Source organism: Monocercomonoides exilis, assembly GCF_001643675.1.
Source record: "Monocercomonoides exilis strain PA203 chromosome Unknown scaffold55-566112, whole genome shotgun sequence".
In the NCBI taxonomy this organism is placed as follows: Eukaryota; Preaxostyla; order Oxymonadida; family Polymastigidae; genus Monocercomonoides; species Monocercomonoides exilis.
In genome coordinates this window covers 507,038-525,889 of record NW_027150600.1, presented here as the reverse complement: position 1 = coordinate 525,889, position 18,852 = coordinate 507,038, and the positions used below count along the sequence as shown (strand labels likewise).

The 18,852-nt window shown below is 38.0% G+C and overlaps 2 protein-coding genes across 2 annotated transcripts; one reads left to right on the top strand and one right to left on the bottom strand.

Moving 5' to 3' along the window:
• Window positions 1-1,437: 1,437 nt before the first annotated feature.
• On the bottom strand, window positions 1,438-1,719 carry MONOS_18243 (uncharacterized protein; the record flags this gene model as incomplete). Its single annotated transcript, XM_067871244.1, has 1 exon — window positions 1,438-1,719. One exon carries the CDS (start codon window positions 1,717-1,719, stop codon window positions 1,438-1,440), a length of 282 nt encoding a protein of 93 aa, XP_067720291.1.
• Window positions 1,720-8,020: 6,301 nt separating this feature from the next.
• MONOS_13710 (uncharacterized protein) lies at window positions 8,021-17,393 on the top strand (the record flags this gene model as incomplete). Its single annotated transcript, XM_067866438.1, has 3 exons — window positions 8,021-8,042; window positions 8,109-11,808; window positions 11,864-17,393. The coding sequence occupies 3 exons, from the start codon at window positions 8,021-8,023 to the stop codon at window positions 16,863-16,865; spliced, it is 8,724 nt and encodes a 2,907-aa protein (XP_067720290.1). The 3' UTR covers window positions 16,866-17,393.
• Window positions 17,394-18,852: the final 1,459 nt, after the last annotated feature.

The window sequence follows — 18,852 nt, the reverse complement described above, 5'->3', positions numbered from 1 at the left end:
ATAATTAAACCCTTATCTAAATTCTTCATAATTTAAAAATCACAGAGCTTATTCACCTTCACACAGACCCTACAGAAATAAATATCTATTGATCTTGGATAAATAACAATACTTTTGAAAGTTTTTTTTCAGAATTGTCATAATTACAAAAGCAAACCATGTGGAAGAATGATTCTCAAGATGGGCATCATGAATGAAGAATAAAATTTACTGGTTAAAAAATCTTTTTGAAAAATCAGAGATCATCTGGCAATTATTTTCCATCAAATAACAAATAATATGTCAAATTACATTAATGTTTTTATAAAGCACAAACTTAGAAAATAACATTATTCTTGCATTTTAATTTTTTTTTTTGAATAAACCAGAATAGAATTTTTAATTATTAATCTGAAAAGAGGTTTTTTTAATTTTTCCTTCTTTCATCTATCAAAAGCATAATCAAGCTTTTTATTTATTTTTCTTATATACATTCTTTTTATATTTTGAATTGTGTTGTTTTATTAAACACGCAAATAATTTTGTTGCAAGAAAATGATTCAAAACGTGTTACATGAAATAAATGTCATGTATCACAATATTTTGTGTTTCTTTAATGGGAAAGACTTTTGATAAATAAATAACGATGTTTGTTGCATTTCTTTTTGTTGATTATTTTGGAAAAAACAGTTCCTCGAAATAAAAAATACCAATGAAATAATTACTATTATTTTTCTTTTGCATCAACAATTCAATGCAATAGATGATTTATCGAATTCAAGGAGGATTATTTGTTGTCATTGGTAGGCGCTGTTCATGCTTCTGCATCGAGAAAAAGAAGAAGTTCATTGGAAGCTGCGTATTGAAAATTACGGAGCTGTTGAATTCCGATGACTTGTCTTCCGTAGATTCTGCAAGAAGTTCATAGTCCTCTCCAACTCTGAGCTACCCAGCGATTCGCTTGCCTGAACATCATGAATGTTTCTTCATCCTTCTCTGGCAGCAAATATTTGTGCTCTGCTTCTTCTAAAGCTGCATCTATACCTCCTCTGCCTCGTCAAAGAGGAGAAGCTCAAGCGGCTAGGCTCTTTTGTTACAGAACGTGAGCGCTCACATAACCTGTAACACACATTGCGTTATCGTCTCTGGTTGCACACAAAAAGGAACAAGTGTCGGAGAAACAACAAGCGCCTGATCTTTCTTTGACTTTGCCTAAAATTAGTTTTCTCCAGACAAGTTCATAAGAAAAAGAGGACGCTTAGGGGGATCTTCCAGTGGATCATCCAGCGGCTTGTCAACTTTTTGCTCGGTTTTTAAGGATGTGCGATTGCCACCTTGCGAGCTGTGGAACGAATGATGCAAGAGATGCGAGTGACAAGAGTGATCCGAGTTGCATGGAAGAGGTTTCTGGTGGATGACGACGTGTGTCTTGTATCTTGATGAGTCCACCACGCAGAATTAGTGGAGGTGTATGAGAAAGTCCCAATAAGCAACTGTTCGTTCATTGCTTTCTTCGACTTCCTCTTTAAACTCTTCTTCCTTCAACACTTCCTCTTCTCCCTCTCCCTCTCCTTCTCCTTCTCTTTCTCTTTCTCTCTCCCCTTCTGCTTTTCCATTCTCTTTAACCTCCAAATGTGGGTGAGAAAAGCCGCTGATGATGAGAGAGAGAAGCTCCATGTTGAATGGCATTCGAGTGGATCCGAGACCGAACTGCGACAATAACGAAACAAACACCCTCATTGAGCAGATGAAGACGATCGGTGGTCTCGGTGAAGGGGAGGGGGAAGGAGAAAGAAGAGGAAGAGGAAGAGGAAGGAGAAAGAAGAGGAAGAGGAAGAGGAAGGAGAAGTGAAGGAGGCATGGGTGAGAGAGGAGGAAGGGAGAGAAGAGGCATCAGAGATGGAGAGGAAAGGGGAGATGGTGAGGTTGGAGAAGGAATTGAGCGAAGAAGAGGAAGAAGAAGAAGAGAGGGAAGAGATGACAGGGAAGAGAGAATGAGGAGCAGAAGAAGAGGAAGAAGAGAAGGAAGAAGAAAATGGAGGCAATGCAACAACAGTACGAGAAAAAGCTGAAGACGATGAGGCAAACGAATAAGTTGATAAGAAAGTTAAATCATGTTGAAGAGAAAGAGGTTGTGATTGCATTTGAATGAAAGGCTCATAAATGCAATTTATGTCAAAGAAGGAAGTAGTCATCCGATGAAATATCCATTTCCGTCTCGTTCTCCTGCTTTAATCTCTCTTTCTTTTAACTTCTCTTTTCCATCTTCAATTTCTTAAAATGCATCTTCCTGCATCTTCACCATTTTTTCTTCCTCTTCTTCCTCTTCTTCCTCTTCTTCCTCTTCTTCCTCTTCTTCCTCTTCTTCCTCTTCTTCCTCTTCTTCTTCCTCCTCCTCCTCCTCTTCCTCTTCTTGTTCCTCTTCATCATCTTACCATGAACCCTCTCCCCTCTTCTGCCTCGTCATTCTTCAAGCAGCGCCCTCATATCCGCTACAACGTCTTCGAAGATCAGCAAATGGAGTTCAACGTGCACGTGAAACTCTAATCAATGCGACTGCTCAAGCAGACCATCTTCAACCGGCTTCTGCTCCTGATAACATTGGCAGAGTTGTCGTGAACAGAGATGAAGCTCTGCATATGCAATTAAAATAAGTTCCGTTTCAACAACAACAGCAGCAGCTGCACCGTCAACAAGCACAATTTCATAACCTGCAGATCCAACTTATGGACTCTGACTTGTTTTTGCTCCTGAATGCTCCTTTTTCAACCCCTTCGCTCTTCTTAAGCCAAACAGTCAGCACTATCCCGAAAATGCAGAAGCAGTTACAGCAACAATAGCAAAAGCAGAAGCAATAATTGCACAAACAGCCAATATCGTTACTTCGATGCCTCGCGCAGCCAGCTCTCCTTCGCAATAACACTCCTTTTGAATATGGCGAGTGCAATATGGCTGACGTTCCAGCAGTTTTTTCCCCCTTTGCACAGTTTGAGCTGCAGAGATCGACTGTGTTTTGGCTGCTTGGCTGTATCAGCCTCACCTCTTCCTTTGGAGGCGTTTCGCTGCATGGCGAAGCAGGTGTCCGTGCTATGCTGAAGCTGTATCACTTGTGCAGCGAGTTTTATCATCATGTGCGATCATTCAAATGTGCTCCGCAAAAGTCGTTCTGCACACTGTGGAGGATCTAGTCGTTTTCTGGGGCTTGTGGAAGTGCAAATGCAACAGCATCACCTTCTTCTGCTTCTGTTTTTGGTTCTTCTTGTTAACGTGGTAGAAGAAGCGGAAGTTCAGAGCAGAGTGATTTTTATGTTGAAGATGGAGTAGTCAAAAGAAAGGGGAAAAGAAGTGCAAATTGAAAAGACAACAGAGAAAAAAGAGCAAACCTTCGAAGAAAAAATGCAAGCAGCCTAACATTTGAAAAACCAGAGATGAAGTGAACCACAAACTGCACATTAATTATCCACCACGCAGCGGCAATGGAAGTGGGAATAGCAACAAAAACAACAGTGTTATTTCCTCCTCTTCTGCTCTGCAGATGAGCTGTGGGAACGACATGTTCGAAAGCTACCTGACAAAGCAGAGATTGGCAGTGATTGCTTCTGGAATGAGCGACACTGCACAGGGCCTGTTGATCATCTTCCTGATTTCTGTGGAGTCGACTTCCACTCTTTTCCAGTTGATACGGATAATACGTGTTATGGCGTTTCTTCTGAGTGAACCAGCGGTGCTGAGGTGTGTGCTGAGGTGTGTGCTGAGGAGGTGGCATATCATCACGCAACCGATGAACGGGGAGTATCACAAAGTGCTGCCAGACTACTGCTTTATTTTGCATGAGTTTCTTATCTTTGCACATTTATCTGCGGACTTTTCGAAGATCATTGTTATGCGCTTCTTCATCGTAATTATCGAGAAATAAGGGACGGTGCTCAATGTGCTGAAATTTATATGCGACCCGCAAATGTTAATAAAGCATTTAAAGCAAACTGTGCTTTGGAGAAATTTAACATCCTTCGAAGGCGAAAATGACTGAAAAATTTACCACGACGAGCTACAATAGCGGAGAAGGAAGAAGTTTATTTCAGTTCAGCCCGTGTGGTAATATCTGTATCTTCCTCTGCCTATTCCACAGGCTCTTCTTTCAGACTTCAGCAGCTGATGCCTTCCTTCTCTTTTGCTGCACTGCCAATGAGCAGCCCCAAACCACATCAACTGCTTCTTTCTTTTTCTCCTTCTTCTTCTTTTTATTCTTCTTCTTCCTCTTCTTCTACAGCATCACAAATTCCTCTTTCACTGGTCTGTGATTCGATCGATCATACGTTGTATAATAATATCCTTTCTGAGCACAACAATTTGATTTCTCCTTCTTCTGTTAACTCTTCTTCGTTCTATCCTTCCTTTTTGGACTCCTCTTCCTCTTCCTCTTCACTCGTTGGCTGCTTGCTGTTTGAATGATGTAATAATCATTGTAGACAACTTCTGTCTCAATTGTATTCAGCATACACGGAGCAATGAAACGGCATTCAATAGTGTGAAGAAAAAGAGGGAAAGACTGATTCCATAACTATGGTTATAAAGAGATTTGTGAAGAAGTTGGTTGTTATTTGATGTTTTATGTTCATGAATCTGGAAGCGCGAGAGCGTTGGAGTCTGCAAACCATTTCATCCATATTTCTCATCGTTTTGGCCTTCATTAGCAACAGGTTGTAATTTGATAAGCGTGTACGCGAATCAGGCGAATTTCTTAAAGAAGGAAAAAAAGAAGCTGTGGTTGCTGAAGATGGATGAAATGCATTGTCATTTATTTAAGAAGTTTCAGGAGACAGTGAATCTGATAATATAGATGAAAAATCATTTTGGAGAGGCATTTTCTGCTATTGGCGCGAACATTTGATCGTAAGAAACTTCCGTGAGAGTGTTTCCAAAATTTTCATTCTTCAACTTCTTTCGTTGTTCGTTCTGTAATTCAAATTCAAAACTTCAACAATTTTTTTCAAAATAAAGATTATATGTGTACGTCTGATTACAAAAAAAGCCTAAAATGAAAATTTCAAAACAAACTGAAAAAATTTACACCTTCATTTTCAAATTTTTGACTATTGATTTGTGATCTTATCAAAATTCATCACATATTCAAACTCCTTATTTTGTTTTGAAAAAAGAGAATTTCAACAAATTTTGCGTGTTTTTCTTTAAAGAAATCAATTATTATTCTGAATTCTCCGTCATTTCTACAAAATTGTGCCTTTCTTTAGTTGCAATAACTTACAGAATATTTTTGATTGATCGAAAATAAATAATAAAAATAAAACATGAAAAACATAACTTTCACAAAAAAATCCAAAACATCACTAAAATGAACAATTGTTTTAATACAATAATGGATTTTGATTAAAACAATAGAATTGAAAATATTTTATTTTTTGATCTTTTAAGGGTGACAAATTAAAGTTTTCCGACTTTTCAAAAAGATTGTGCCATATATATATATATATATTTTGTGAAGAGGTTTGTAATGAATAAGCAAACCAAATAGTGAAAATTCGATTTTTTCTCCATTATTAAGGAAACAAAATGTTCAATAAATAAAGTCCATTTGTTGGATTATTGATCTGTGGTGAATTTTCAAAAAGAAATACACATTTGTTTCGTCCCATTTGGACTAAGTTTCTGTCTTTGTACTTTTTTAACTAGAAGGTTATAAAGCAAATAAAACAAAGTTTAATAGATGCGAATATTATTTGCTTTTAACTATTTTTTCGATTGTTTTTCACATTTTATTGTTTTTATCAAAAAATTCGAAAAATGGAAATTTCTTTGTAATAAAATGTTTTTTTTGATTTTCAAATTATGCTTATGAAAAGTTAACAACTCACATAAAGTGTTCAATTTGTTTAAAATATTGAGAAATGTTGTTATTGAAATTGCATTAATCAATTTTTGATTATTTCATTTTTGCTCATTTAATTTTTGATTCTAATAAGTATGATAAACAAGTTAAATTTGCGATATGTTTTTATCTAATTACACCAAAAATTATTCGAAATCGAAAAAGTTTATTTCAAAATCTAAAATGTTTAATTCAACATCGAAAATGTTTATTTCAAAATCGAAAATGAAATTAATTAGTTCAGAATTTCAATTCAAGTCAAAACCAAGGATATTTTATTGAAACAAATGTTAATAGCAACAAATGTTTATTTATAGAAATGTTTTTCTTTCGTTTTTTGCTACTGTTTTCTACGATATAGACTGATATCAATCGATTCTTTTCTCATTTTGAATATTGAAAATGAAATATTTTATCAGTTTCCAATGCAATAAATGAAATACAAAACATTTTGTTTTCGGTAAATGAAATGATTTTTTGAATTTTTGTGCACAAAACAAGATCTTGAACTATCGTATCACTTTTATTTTTTGCAAAAATTGCTTATTATATTCTGAGTACATGTGAAGAATTAAAAAATATTCAATTTTTTTATATTCACTTTATTGAACAAAATCAAATCCCACAAACACATCTAAAATATTTATTTCTAATTGAAGTTGACAAATTCCTCAGATTATTCACTGAAAGAAAAGAAACTGACATTAGTATGAATTTTATTAATTTTTTCGAATTTTAAGATGATAAAGAATTTTCGATGTTGAATTAAACATTTAAGATTTTGAAATAAACTTTTTCGATTTCGAATAATTTTTGGTGTAATTAGATAAAAACATATGGGGGAAAATACGGACTTTCAAGCTTTTTATACACAAAGCATGGAAAAATTGTTTAACTTATAACATTTTTAAACTTAACTAGATTTCAAAATAAATTTGATTTTCATAACTGCAAACAAACGTCATTGATGTGATCACAAATTGTTTTGTGATGTCACAGGTATTTCAAAAAATAAACTTTTTTTTTCAAATTCAAAGATCACAAAAAGTTCATCGAAAATGCATAATTTTTTAATGAAAATGCCTGAAGTCAAATATTTTGTCCCATATCGCAAATTTAACTTGTTTATCATACTTATTAGAATCAAAAATTAAATGAGCAAAAATGAAATAATCAAAAATTGATTAATGCAATTTCAATAACAACATTTCTCAATATTTTAAACAAATTGAACACTTTATGTGAGTTGTTAACTTTTCATAAGCATAATTTGAAAATCAAAAAAAACATTTTATTACAAAGAAATTTCCATTTTTCGAATTTTTTGATAAAAACAATAAAATGTGAAAAACAATCGAAAAAATAGTTAAAAGCAAATAATATTCGCATCTATTAAACTTTGTTTTATTTGCTTTATAACCTTCTAGTTAAAAAAGTACAAAGACAGAAACTTAGTCCAAATGGGACGAAACAAATAATCAAATATAGATTAAAAATTCACAAGATATTCATCAAACACAAATATTGATATGAAAAATATTTTCATGATTATTAAATATATGTCAAAATTTTTTTGAAAAGTTCCTTTTGTTTAATTTTCAAATAAAATTGAAATTTCTTTTTCTATCAAATATCTATTCCCACTCACCAAATTTCGCTGTCATGAAAAGAAAATCTTCACAATGTTATTATTTTCATTCAAGAAAAGTTTCGTGAGAAGGAACAGAAAATTGATTGAAATATGAAAATTTTTCTGTATTTGAAAATTATACAAAAGGAACTTTTCAAAAAAATTTTGACATATATTCAAAGCTGGATCATCAAACATTTTTATTTTTCGTTTTGATTAAAAAAAACGCAAACAAAAAATGTTAGGAGTTTAAAAATGTTCGCATTTTAAATCATGCTATCTTGAAATTATTTTAAATTATTCTTTTCCTTGCGAAATTTAGTAGTTCTATTATAGATATATAAAATAAAATTTTATCTATAAACTAATAATTATATATATATTATTAATATTAAAAATATACAAACAATAAAAAAATATATACCCATCATTAATTTCAATAATATAATAATCGGAAAAAGGTTAATATCTTTTTAAACATGTCATCAACTGTTTGTTATTTTAGCGTATTGATATATGCCTGTATGCTAAGTGCAGAATATCGAAGTATGCTCCTATATTGATTGATAGATGACAGTTATTTCAATTTTTGATCATTTATTTTTTCAAAAGATTATAAATATAAAAATTGCAAAAGTTATATTAGAGGATGCATACACATGCAAAATTCATCAATTACAATGAATAGGATATTGCTGATAAAGGACGAGCGCAGAAATGTTGTGTGTGGAAGGAAAGGGAGTGTGGTTGTGGTGAGAGGATGTGTTATGGGGATGGGGAAGGATGATGGTGCAGGGGCATTTGATCTGAGCAGGAGCATTGGGGTGTTGAGGAACATCACATTGAAGGGGTGGAGAAGTGGGGGAGAGATATACTCGGGAAGGCTGTTTGGAGGGAAGGGATATGGAGGGGAGAAGGGTGGAGGTGAAGAAAAAGCAGGTGAAGGAGAAGGAGGAAGAGGAAGAGGAAGAGGAAGAGAAGGAGATGGATATGGAGAAGGCATTGAAGGGAGTATTTCAGTGAGTGAATCACACTTCTCTTCTTTTTGTGTCTCATCAGCCCCGTTCCTCTCATCCCCTTCAATACCCCTTGTATCCCTCTCCCATCTGACATTTTTCAACATCTCAACAGCAAATGAGGCATGTTCACCTTCAACCACAATGTTAACCCAAACCACTTGTTTGATGAATAGTTGCTCCTTTTCATCAGTTTGCGACGCATATGATGGAGGGATTGTTCCCTCACTCAACAACCCCTTGGCTTCCTTATCTGTTTCAAACACTTCATTCATCGGATGTTGCCGGACAAAGAATGTTGTATGTGAAGGAACATCAGTCAGAAAGTTAACTCCAGGAAGACAGAATACAACAACCAATGGAGCAAACTCATTTATTTGGTGTGAATGGAGTGGATCGAAAACAACAGGAGAAAGCGACTCGTATACTGATGGAATATCAAGTGGAGGGGCTATTTTCATGTATAATCTCAATTCTGGAGAGCTCTCTGTTTCGAATTGTCTGTTTAATAACTGTTTTGCATTCAGTCGCGGAGGTGGAATTATGTGCAATACAATAAAGTCTGTTCATATCGAAAACGATGTGTTCAATGAGTGTACAGCACAAAATCAATATGGAGGAGGAATGTACGTCAGCTCTGTTTCAACATGTGCTCGGATCAGCGGATGTAAATTCCAGAATTGCAAAGCTAGTGGCTTAGGAGGAGGACTTCTTCTCGAAAGTTTTCAGGTTTCAGGAGCTGATTGCATTGGTTCAGAAAATGGAGGAGGGGAGAGTGCGTGTGTGTTTGACTGCAGTTTCACCTCATGCTCATTGACAAGCAATGGAGGTGGAGGCATGCGTTGTGTGACTGTTCCAAGTCAGTTCAAAATGAGGAGCATTCAATTTATTTCATGTACAGCAAATGGATATGGTGGAGGGTTGGAATTGTATCCAAATCGAGCAACAGCGCCAAATGATAAATTTTATTGTTATTTTTTGTTCTTCCATGAATGCAAATGCAGAACAACCTCCAATCCATATGGGCATGATGTGATGTATTTTGATTATTACAATGCCATTTCGACTTCAGACAATCCGTTCTATGAATGTTATACAACAAACGCGAATGATCAAAGAGTGTGTTATGCATACAACTACTCGAATGCAAATGCTTGGACATTTCAGCACACAGAAAAGAAGGAATGGTTGAAGGATAAGACGATTTATGTTTCGGTGAATGGAAATGACTTGTATGAACTGTGCGGGTCAAATGAATCAAATCCTTGTCTGACAGTGAAGAAGGCGCTTGAGATGTGCGAAATACAGATTAGCTTGACAATAACACTGATGGAAGGGAATCACAAAAGTGAGACAACAACAATTGAGATTGGAACAAAGAAGATTTCAGTCATTGGGAAAGGCAAAGATAAGAGTTCGATCGAAATAGGAGCCCTTTCATCATCATCAGCAGTAGGAACGTTGTTCAGTGTTTCGACAGGAAACCTTGGTTTATTGCACATGAAAGTTGATTGCAACTCAAATATAAATCCTTCTTCGCCGAATGTGGTTGTGGTGTCTGATGGGGGTGGGTCACTCTCATTGGAGGATGTTGTGATCACCACGAGTGTTTCTTCAGGAAACTATGTGATGTCGTCGTCAGTGTTTGTGGTGCCGCTGTCACAGCTGTCGATGGTTGATGTGGAGATCATAAATTTGAATGTCTCAAAACCATTGTTCTCTGAGCCGAATCCATCTTCTCCTTCTTCTTCTTCTTCTTCATTGTCGTCATTATCGTCATCTGCACTGTATCTGACAGCCACAGCATCAGGAGACAGCGTGCTGGCGAATGTGAAGGTGACGAATGTGAAGTTGACTGAAGGAGATGGGGTGGTTGTGGCAAAGAGTGTGAAGGCAGGAGAAACGTTTGTGGTCAAGAATGTGACAATCGAAGATTGCGAGTGCAAGACTGGAAGTGGTGGTGGGATCAAGGTCGAGTTGGAATCATCTTCAAGCAAGTTGCGGGTGGGGAGTTCAACAGCCGCGGCAAACGAGGAAACAAAATTGAACAGATGCAAGTGTAACAAATATGGAGGAGGGATGATGCTGTATCTGGAAAATATCGGGGAAAGTTCTGCCTTCGATATCTCGATGATGGCTGTTGACTTTTCAGGTTGTACAGCAACATTGGGGGGGAAATTTCTGTTTGTGAATGGGAGCAATTGTGTGAAATGGGGCATCTCCTCTTCAAAGTTTAATGTTCCGCGAAACACATCGGCATTCGACGAGCTGGAGGGATTCGATCGGAGTGATGAAGATATGAAGAAATTCCCACTGAATGTGTTTCTGGACACATTTCCGGCTGCTGCACATGTGGGGAAGGCAAAGAACCAATTGGGAGGATATGATTCGCAATTCTGCGGATTTGCTTATTATCCGTGTGCCACCATCACCCACGCTGCTCAGTTGCGATATGCAGGTGTGAATAAAAAAATCGAGCTTGATTCAGGATTGGAGCTGGCAGAAGTAGTGTCGATGAGTGATGCTTATAAATGGGAGATCTTTTGCACCGGAAATGAAAAGAGTGTGAAGGTTGTTGATCCAGAAACTACTGGACTTCAATATTTGATTGATGTGCAGAGCGAATGTTCCATCAGCAGCATCGATTTCAGCATTCCGACGGTTCTGTCAGGTGCTCCATCGCTGATTTTAGCAAATTCCACGCTCCTTACGCTCTCAGAATGCTCAGTTGTCTGTTCATCGAATGACGATGGGGATCACTCAATTGGATATGTCTTTGTCAAGGCGATTGGAGGAGATATGATATTGGAAAAATTGTTGATTGATCGGACATTGGTGTTTGAAAGCAGCTCGTTGGTTCAATTTGTCGGGGGCGTGAACTTTGTGCGCTTTTCAGAATGCAAAGTCTCAAGCGTGGAAAAGAAATATGGGAACGGAGGATGGGTTGTTGGAACAGTTGGTGTGGACAGAGGGGCTGGGCTAAATGGAAGAGTTGAAATAGACACGTGCACAGTTAAAAATTGCAAATGCCATGGAAAAGACGGAAAAGAAGGAAGAGGAGGAGGGTTGTGTGTGAGTGTGACGGGAGAAGGAAGTGTTGTTGTGAATGGATCGACGAAAATCGATGGATGCGAGGCGAATAAGCTTGAAGCAAATGAAGGGACAGGGGGAGGATTGCAGCTGGAGATGCTGAGCACGAAGAGCAAGTTGGAAATTGCATCAGAAGTTAAATTTTCATCTTCATTTTTTAACAAAAGCAAAATATGGGAAAGACGTGTTTGTGAGCTGTGGGAGTGGTGTGCTATTGGACTCAAAAATAGATGCAACAACATTTAAGTTTTTTGATTCAAGCGAAATACCAACAGATGTGCTGAAGTTGTGCGGGAGCGAGGATGGGAACGGAGAGAAAGTGATTCCGCTGTTTGTGTATTTGTTCACCATCGAATCGAAGCTGACTGTCGATGGGAGCGGAGAGAGGGCATTGGATCACAGCTACTGTGGATTTGAGAAGTTTGGGTGTGAAACAATCAATTATTGCATGAGCACTCGAGTTCCGAAAGGCTTCCAAAGAGTTGAGGTTTCTTCTGAATCATCAATAAAGGATGAAGTCATCGGGCCTTCATTCGATGTGAGTGTTTCGGGGAAAGTGACAGCAGGAGAAGAGATAACAAGGGTGAAAGTGAATGTGGTTGAAGAAGGATCAAGCACACAAGATTGGTTTGTCGGATGTTCGAATTCTCTGACTATAAGCAGTATTTCATTTGTTGTGAAAGGACAGTTGAGTTCGAGAAGAAGAGCACTCATCCATTCATCATCAACACTGCGTCTGGCGAGCTGTTCAGTGTCATTTGAAAGTGGAGCATTTACGGGTGGAAAGATAGGATACAACGTGTTGAATGTTGCGGGAGGAGAACTGATTGTGGATGGATTGATGATGGAAAGTGTAACGACACTGACGATGAACGGCAAATCACCAATAACAATAAGCAATGGAGAGAAGCTGGAGATAAAGAACAGCAGAGTGAGTGGAGTGACGGTGGAAGGTGGGAGCGTAGAAGGAAGAGGTTGCATCAGTGCTGCGATAAAAGAAGGAGGAAGCGCAGTTGTGGATAACTGCAGCATTTCAACAACATGCACAGGGGGAGGTGGGATGAAAGGAGGAGGGATGATGATTTCAGCTGAGAACGGAGGAAGTTTGGAGATTAATAGCGTAACATTCACAGGATGCCAGGTGCCAACAGAGGACAACTTGCAGAAAGGAAGAGGAATGGGAGGAGGGATGTTTGTTGAATTGGCAGATACAATGGGATCATTTCAGATGGAAGGAGTGACATTCAGCAGGTGCAATGCTTGGAAAGGGAAGAAAGTGTTCATATCGGGAAATGAGCTGGACGATGTTATGTCAAACGAACAACTGAAATGGGGGTTGAGTGCAAGTGATGAGAAGTCATTGGATGAGCTGTGTGGATGGGAGAGAGCAAGCACAGATGAGGGATATGTGATTCCATTGGTTGTGTATTTGTGGAGGAACTGGAGCAAAGATGGGTTTGTATCGAATGAAAAAGGAGGAGACTTCAGTGGGTGTGGCTTTTCTGAAGCACCGTGTTCATCGATCAATCACCTGATATCACTGAGATATTCGACACTTGGAAAAGGCGAATCCCAGATCAGCATTGGGGATTCAGGGTTGCTGAGCCATTCGATATCATTCTTGTCTTCGTTGCCAACTTTGCCAGATTCAGAGGCTCCAGCAGTTGTGATAAAAGGAACAAAGAAAGGGACAGCTGTGACAATATCTGATGAAGATGGGAATGATCTGAAAGATTCAATGATATCATCGAATGTGAGTCTGTCGTTTGTGAATGTCTCGTTCACCAAACCCAGCACAACCACCAATCATGCAGTATTCATTGAATCATCAGGAACGAATTCAGTCTTGTCAGTTACGGACTGCTCATTTGGGTCAGCTGGCGGGAATGTTGAAAGTTTTGAGTGTTGCCTGATAAAAGTGAACGGAGGGAGCGCAGCAGTTCAGAGCTGCACTTTGAATAAGATCAACGAATTGAAAGGATTCATTGCATTCAGCCAAACTGCGAGCCAGGTGACGATCCAGAATGTGAACATTTCATCAGCGACTTTGAAAGAAAATAGCCTGATTTCGATGATAGAAGAGGAAAACCAGATGAATGGAAATGAAAACACTCGTTTGAATGGCAACAAGCCTGTGTTGAAAGTTGTGTACTGTTCGTTTGAAAACATCATAAACGAAGGAAGCAGAGCAAGTGCGATTGAATTGGGATCGTTTGATTATGCGATGAAATGCACGATCGAAGACTGCACAATGTCCACGTGCAGGAGCGATTCGAACACAGAAGGAGGAGGAATGAAATTGGTGCTGAAGAGTGAAGAATCGGTTTTGAAGGTGAATGGGAGCACGTTTTCGACATGCAGATGCTCGACGGGATCAGGGCGCGGTGGAGGGCTGTATATCGATGGAGCAGACCCACGAAATGTTAACATTGATGATGAAAGTCAGATTCCATCACTGAATTTCAAGATTGTGAATATCTTGTTCAGGCTGAACGACGCATTTGTGGGGAAAGACATATTCATCAAATGCCATTCAATTGGGCACCAGATCAACGAAACACTGTTCTCGCTGAACTACAACCAGGAATCATTGGGCACAAACAACTCCATCTGCGGGAGTGATTCGGAGGGGAAAACTGACATGGATGTTATTCCGCTGATCACATTCTTCAAAGGTCTTCAAGTGTTTTTGAATGGGTCGGGGGATGATGGCAGACGATGCGGAGCTCAGGGCAACCCATGCAGCAGCATCAACGAAGCGATTGACCACATTGAGCAAGGAGTGATGAATGCGATTCTGATTGACGGAGAAGGGACTGTGACAAAGGAATGTGTGATTGGAGATCTGAATGTGAACTCATACAAAAAGACACAGGCGATTGTGAAGCTGAAATCTAAGATTGAGAAATCGGCAGAGAAGGATTGCATCATGGAGTTTATAAATGAAAGCGCTGTGGAGAGGTGCTCATTCGAGTTTGAAGATACGTTTGAGGCTTCTCACAGCTACATCATGAAAGTGAAGAACGGGTCAATGGAGATCCAAAAATGCGAGTTCTACTCATCAGCAACAGCAGAAGACATGAAGCTGAGCAGTTCGGTTGTGAGCGTGGAAAGCGGAGAGCTGAGGATATTTGATTCAGCATTTAGAGATTTGCACTCAACAGGGTCAATATTATTATTCAACAGAGAATCGAATGTGACGCTGCTTGAAACGAGCATTTCAAATATCAAAAGTGAGGGAGATGTTGTGAGTGTTGGAGGAAAAGCGAAGGTGGTGATGAAGATCATGAGGATAGAGAATGTGAGTGTAGCATCAGAAAGATGTGTTGTTGCGATGGAAGACGCAGAACAGGAGGTGAGTGTGCTGAACTGCTCGTTTGAAAAAAGCGCGAATTCGGTGGAGAAGGGAAGCATGATGCAGATAAGGCGATCCAAGGAAGTGAAGGTTGAGATATGTGTGTTTGATGGAGAAAAAGAGGAGAAAGAAGCAGAGACAGTGAATGAAGAACAAGGAAGAGGAGAGAAATTATGCGAATGGAGCGGCTCGTTGATTGACATTGAAAACAGCAATGTGGAGATGAAGGAAACAACAGTTATGAAGAGCAAAGAAGGAGGGCTGTGGGTGAGTGGAGGCAGCTTGATGATAGAAAACAGCAAGTTTGAGAACAACAATCCATCTGTTGAGGGATATCCGTCAGCGCGAAGGAATGTGATCTGCACAGGGAACAGCGAGCTGAATGTTGCAAGTGTGAAAGGTGGAGACGGACTGAAAGATAACTCATCGCTTTGGATTTTGGACGAAGGATGTCAATTGGGAGGGATAGCGAGTGAAAGAACATCATCATTTTTCATCCCAGTTCTGGAAGAAGTGAAGAACACAACACAGGCGAGTGGGGGCATGGACTTGAGCATCCGGGGGAAGCTGCTTCTTCCGTGCAACTTGTCGCTGAAGATAAGCATGAAAGACGGGGACGTTGAACTGATCCAAACACAAAAGATAGAAGAAAATGAGTGTGTTTCAGAAAACGAAATTCATTCGGTTATCACGTCAGAGCAGGTGGAAGTGATGGGAAAGAAAACAGAAGTGAGCATGAGCATTCTGTTTGGGAAAGGGAATTCATTATCCTCTAATAAATTGGTTGTGATAAATAAAACTGTGTCTCCTTCAACTGGAGATGATAGAATTTCAGAAGGAGGCTGCAAAGATTGTAAAGGAGAAAGCGGGATTGAATGGAGTTTATTTGCCTTTATTGGGTGCATTGCTGCTCTTTTAATTTTTGTTGGTTTATTTGTTGTGGTTGTTGTGCTTTTGCGAAGGAAACTAAGAGAAGTGGAAAAGAAAGTTGAGAAAGAAATTTTGGAAAATGAGCAGATAATGCAGAAGATGGAGAGGAGAAGAAGGGAAAACAATGGAAGAAGCTTTGAGATGAGTGAAATGCCATCGACATTGCTGGAAGGGATGACAAGCCAAATTCCGCTTCTCATTGACAACGATGAAGAAGATCTTCCAGAGCCTCCGTCAATGAACAATGATGAAATACTGAATGAAAACGATCTTCCAGATTTGGAATCTTCATTGCCATTTTCCGAGAATGATTCTGCTGCTGGGGCACCAAAATCTCATTCACTCAATGTGATATCAGCAAAGAAGCCATTTCGAGAGAAAGAGAAAAAGAACATCAAAACATTATACTCGATGATTCATTCTGTTGAAGGGGATTTCACACTGGGAACAAGAGCAATGGATGTTGTTGATGGGAAGGAGGTGGTAAAAGCAGTTGCAGAACTGTTTGAGCATTTGATATCGGTTGATGATGAAAGAGTGGAAATGATGGGGAAACAATTGTGCCCACATACAATCTTTGTTGAGGAAGGAAATAATGAAATATACCTATTGAATGAAGAATTGGAGGATGAAAAGCAGAAGGAAGAAATGAAGCGATGGAAGGCGCCTGAACTTAACAGCGAAAATGAAGATGATGAAGAGGAAGTGGGAGATGAGGGAATTGGAAAAGCAGTTGTTTTCACACTTGGACTGATTCTCCATGAAATGACAACAGGGGAAGAGCCGTTGAGCGAGTGTGATGCAGAGGAAGCGCAGGAGATGATGAGGGATGGGGTGCGTCCGCTGACGGAAGGGATTGAGGGAGAGGAGCTGATTGAGGTGATGGAGAGGATGTGGATGGATGATGCGAGGGGAAGGCCCACGCTGGGAGAGGTGAAAAAACGGATGAAAGAAATTATGAGGGATGAAGTTGCATAAAAAGTGCGAGAATAATTGAACAATAATTGAGGATCTATTTCTTTTGCATTCAACAACGAGGCTCTGGTTTACAGCTGATACATTTTTGGAAGATTTCTGGCAAGTGAGCGAAATAGTCGCACATATTCGGAAAAGTCATTCAAAAACGAATTTTGTCGGACAGCCAAGAGAAATGTTCAGCACTCATTTGCCTGCATGTGTGAGACATTGCCCGTTTTTCCATTCTGTGCAGAATGGAAGTCACTATTCGCTTTGAGCATCATTTCAGTGTGATTTGAGTTTGCACCATCAGCTCATTTTCAGGTGCAAGAATTTTTTCTTTCTTTTCTTTTCTTTGTCCTTCGGCAAGACATCCTCAAAGGAGCAAATCTGATCTCTCTCTCTCTCTTTCTTTCTCTCTCTTTATCCATCTATTTTTCCCTCCCGCCATCTTCAAGTGTGTAAATGAATGACAGAGCTATTTCTGGCAACCGCTTCTCTATTTGATTGCCAAAACATGAAATTTTTGATCATCGAAAAGTTTGAACGAAGAAAGTGTCAGCTGCATTGACATTATGAATGGTGATCCAGTTGGGCATTATTTTTTGAAAACGAGCCTTTTCGAAAGTTATTATTGGAGTATCAAGGTTCTTTTCAAGATTTCGGATAATTGGTGATCTGGTGCATTTGATTTGTCTGGTTGGAACAAGAAACATTTTAATCACAATTGAAACTGTTTGTTTCTGAGATGACAAAAAAGGCCAGGTATTTGTGGAGGGGGAAAAAATAGAAGAGGGGGAGGGAGAGGGTTCCTAACTGAATAATTTTTAGCATTTCACCAGCCAACTGAAACCTTCCATTTGATTTATTCAACATATGATTCTATAATACAGAAAGACAAATGCTTTCTTTTTTATTTGTTTGTTTATTTATTGGTTTCTTTCACTTCGCAAATTCGGTCCTTTTCAACTCCTTGGTTTTATTTTTTTTTTTTATTTTTTATTTTATTTTTATTCTTTTTCTTTTTTAGAGAATGAGTCAACAGAATCAACAATTTATTTTTGTGAATTTTTTTCATTTTATTTTGATTAACACGCACTCAAAAATTTCAATAAACAAACAAATTGTTTGAAAATCCAAGAAAGAATTGTTTCTGAGTATATTTATTCTATTTTCGATATTTCTGAAATGGAGCTTATCATTTTTTTTCCCCCTGACTTTTTTTTATTATATTGTAATCAATGGAATGCTCTGATTTATAAGAGCTATTCAATATGACTGCATTTCATGTAACTCTTGCAGGTTCACATTTCATTTTCATTAATTATTCATTTGTTTTGAGAAAAGTTTTATTTATTGGTTTTGACATTTCACCAACATTTGAAAAACACTTCATTTGTAAAAAACTGAAATTTTTCAAAAGTTGTTTCACATTGTGATGAAATTTCAATTTTGTATTCAAAATGTCAGATATGATAATAGTGATCATTTGAATGACATCCAGTTATGAATGATAATGGCTGATGTTGTATTTTTCATTAACTACTCGCTTATTCCAACACTTTTTGCTTTCACTTCAATAAATGTTTGGTCATTGCTAATCAAACTCATTCATATTCAAAGAATTCAACTTCTGAATCGTTATATTTTGAAAAAGACATTCTTAATTCTCATATTGAAATGTTGCAATGCAATTTAAAAAAATTCATGTTGTTGATAAGTGTGTAATGTTTGACAAGAGGTTTGACTCCTAAATAGTATGATTTGGTTTCATTCAATTTTTTTGGATGAAAAAGAGATATGGTATTCCCGCTATGGATCCATCTCGATTAGGTCATTCAATAATATCGATTTATGAATATCATGTTGTAGTTATCATCTTGAATTATAAGTTGAATAGGCAATGATTATAAGATAGAGATCGAGAGTTGTTGCTGATACTCTTAGGGGGTTTATCATGATTAGATATTCAGTGATGTTCGATAAAGATGGAGTTATTGATTGGTGT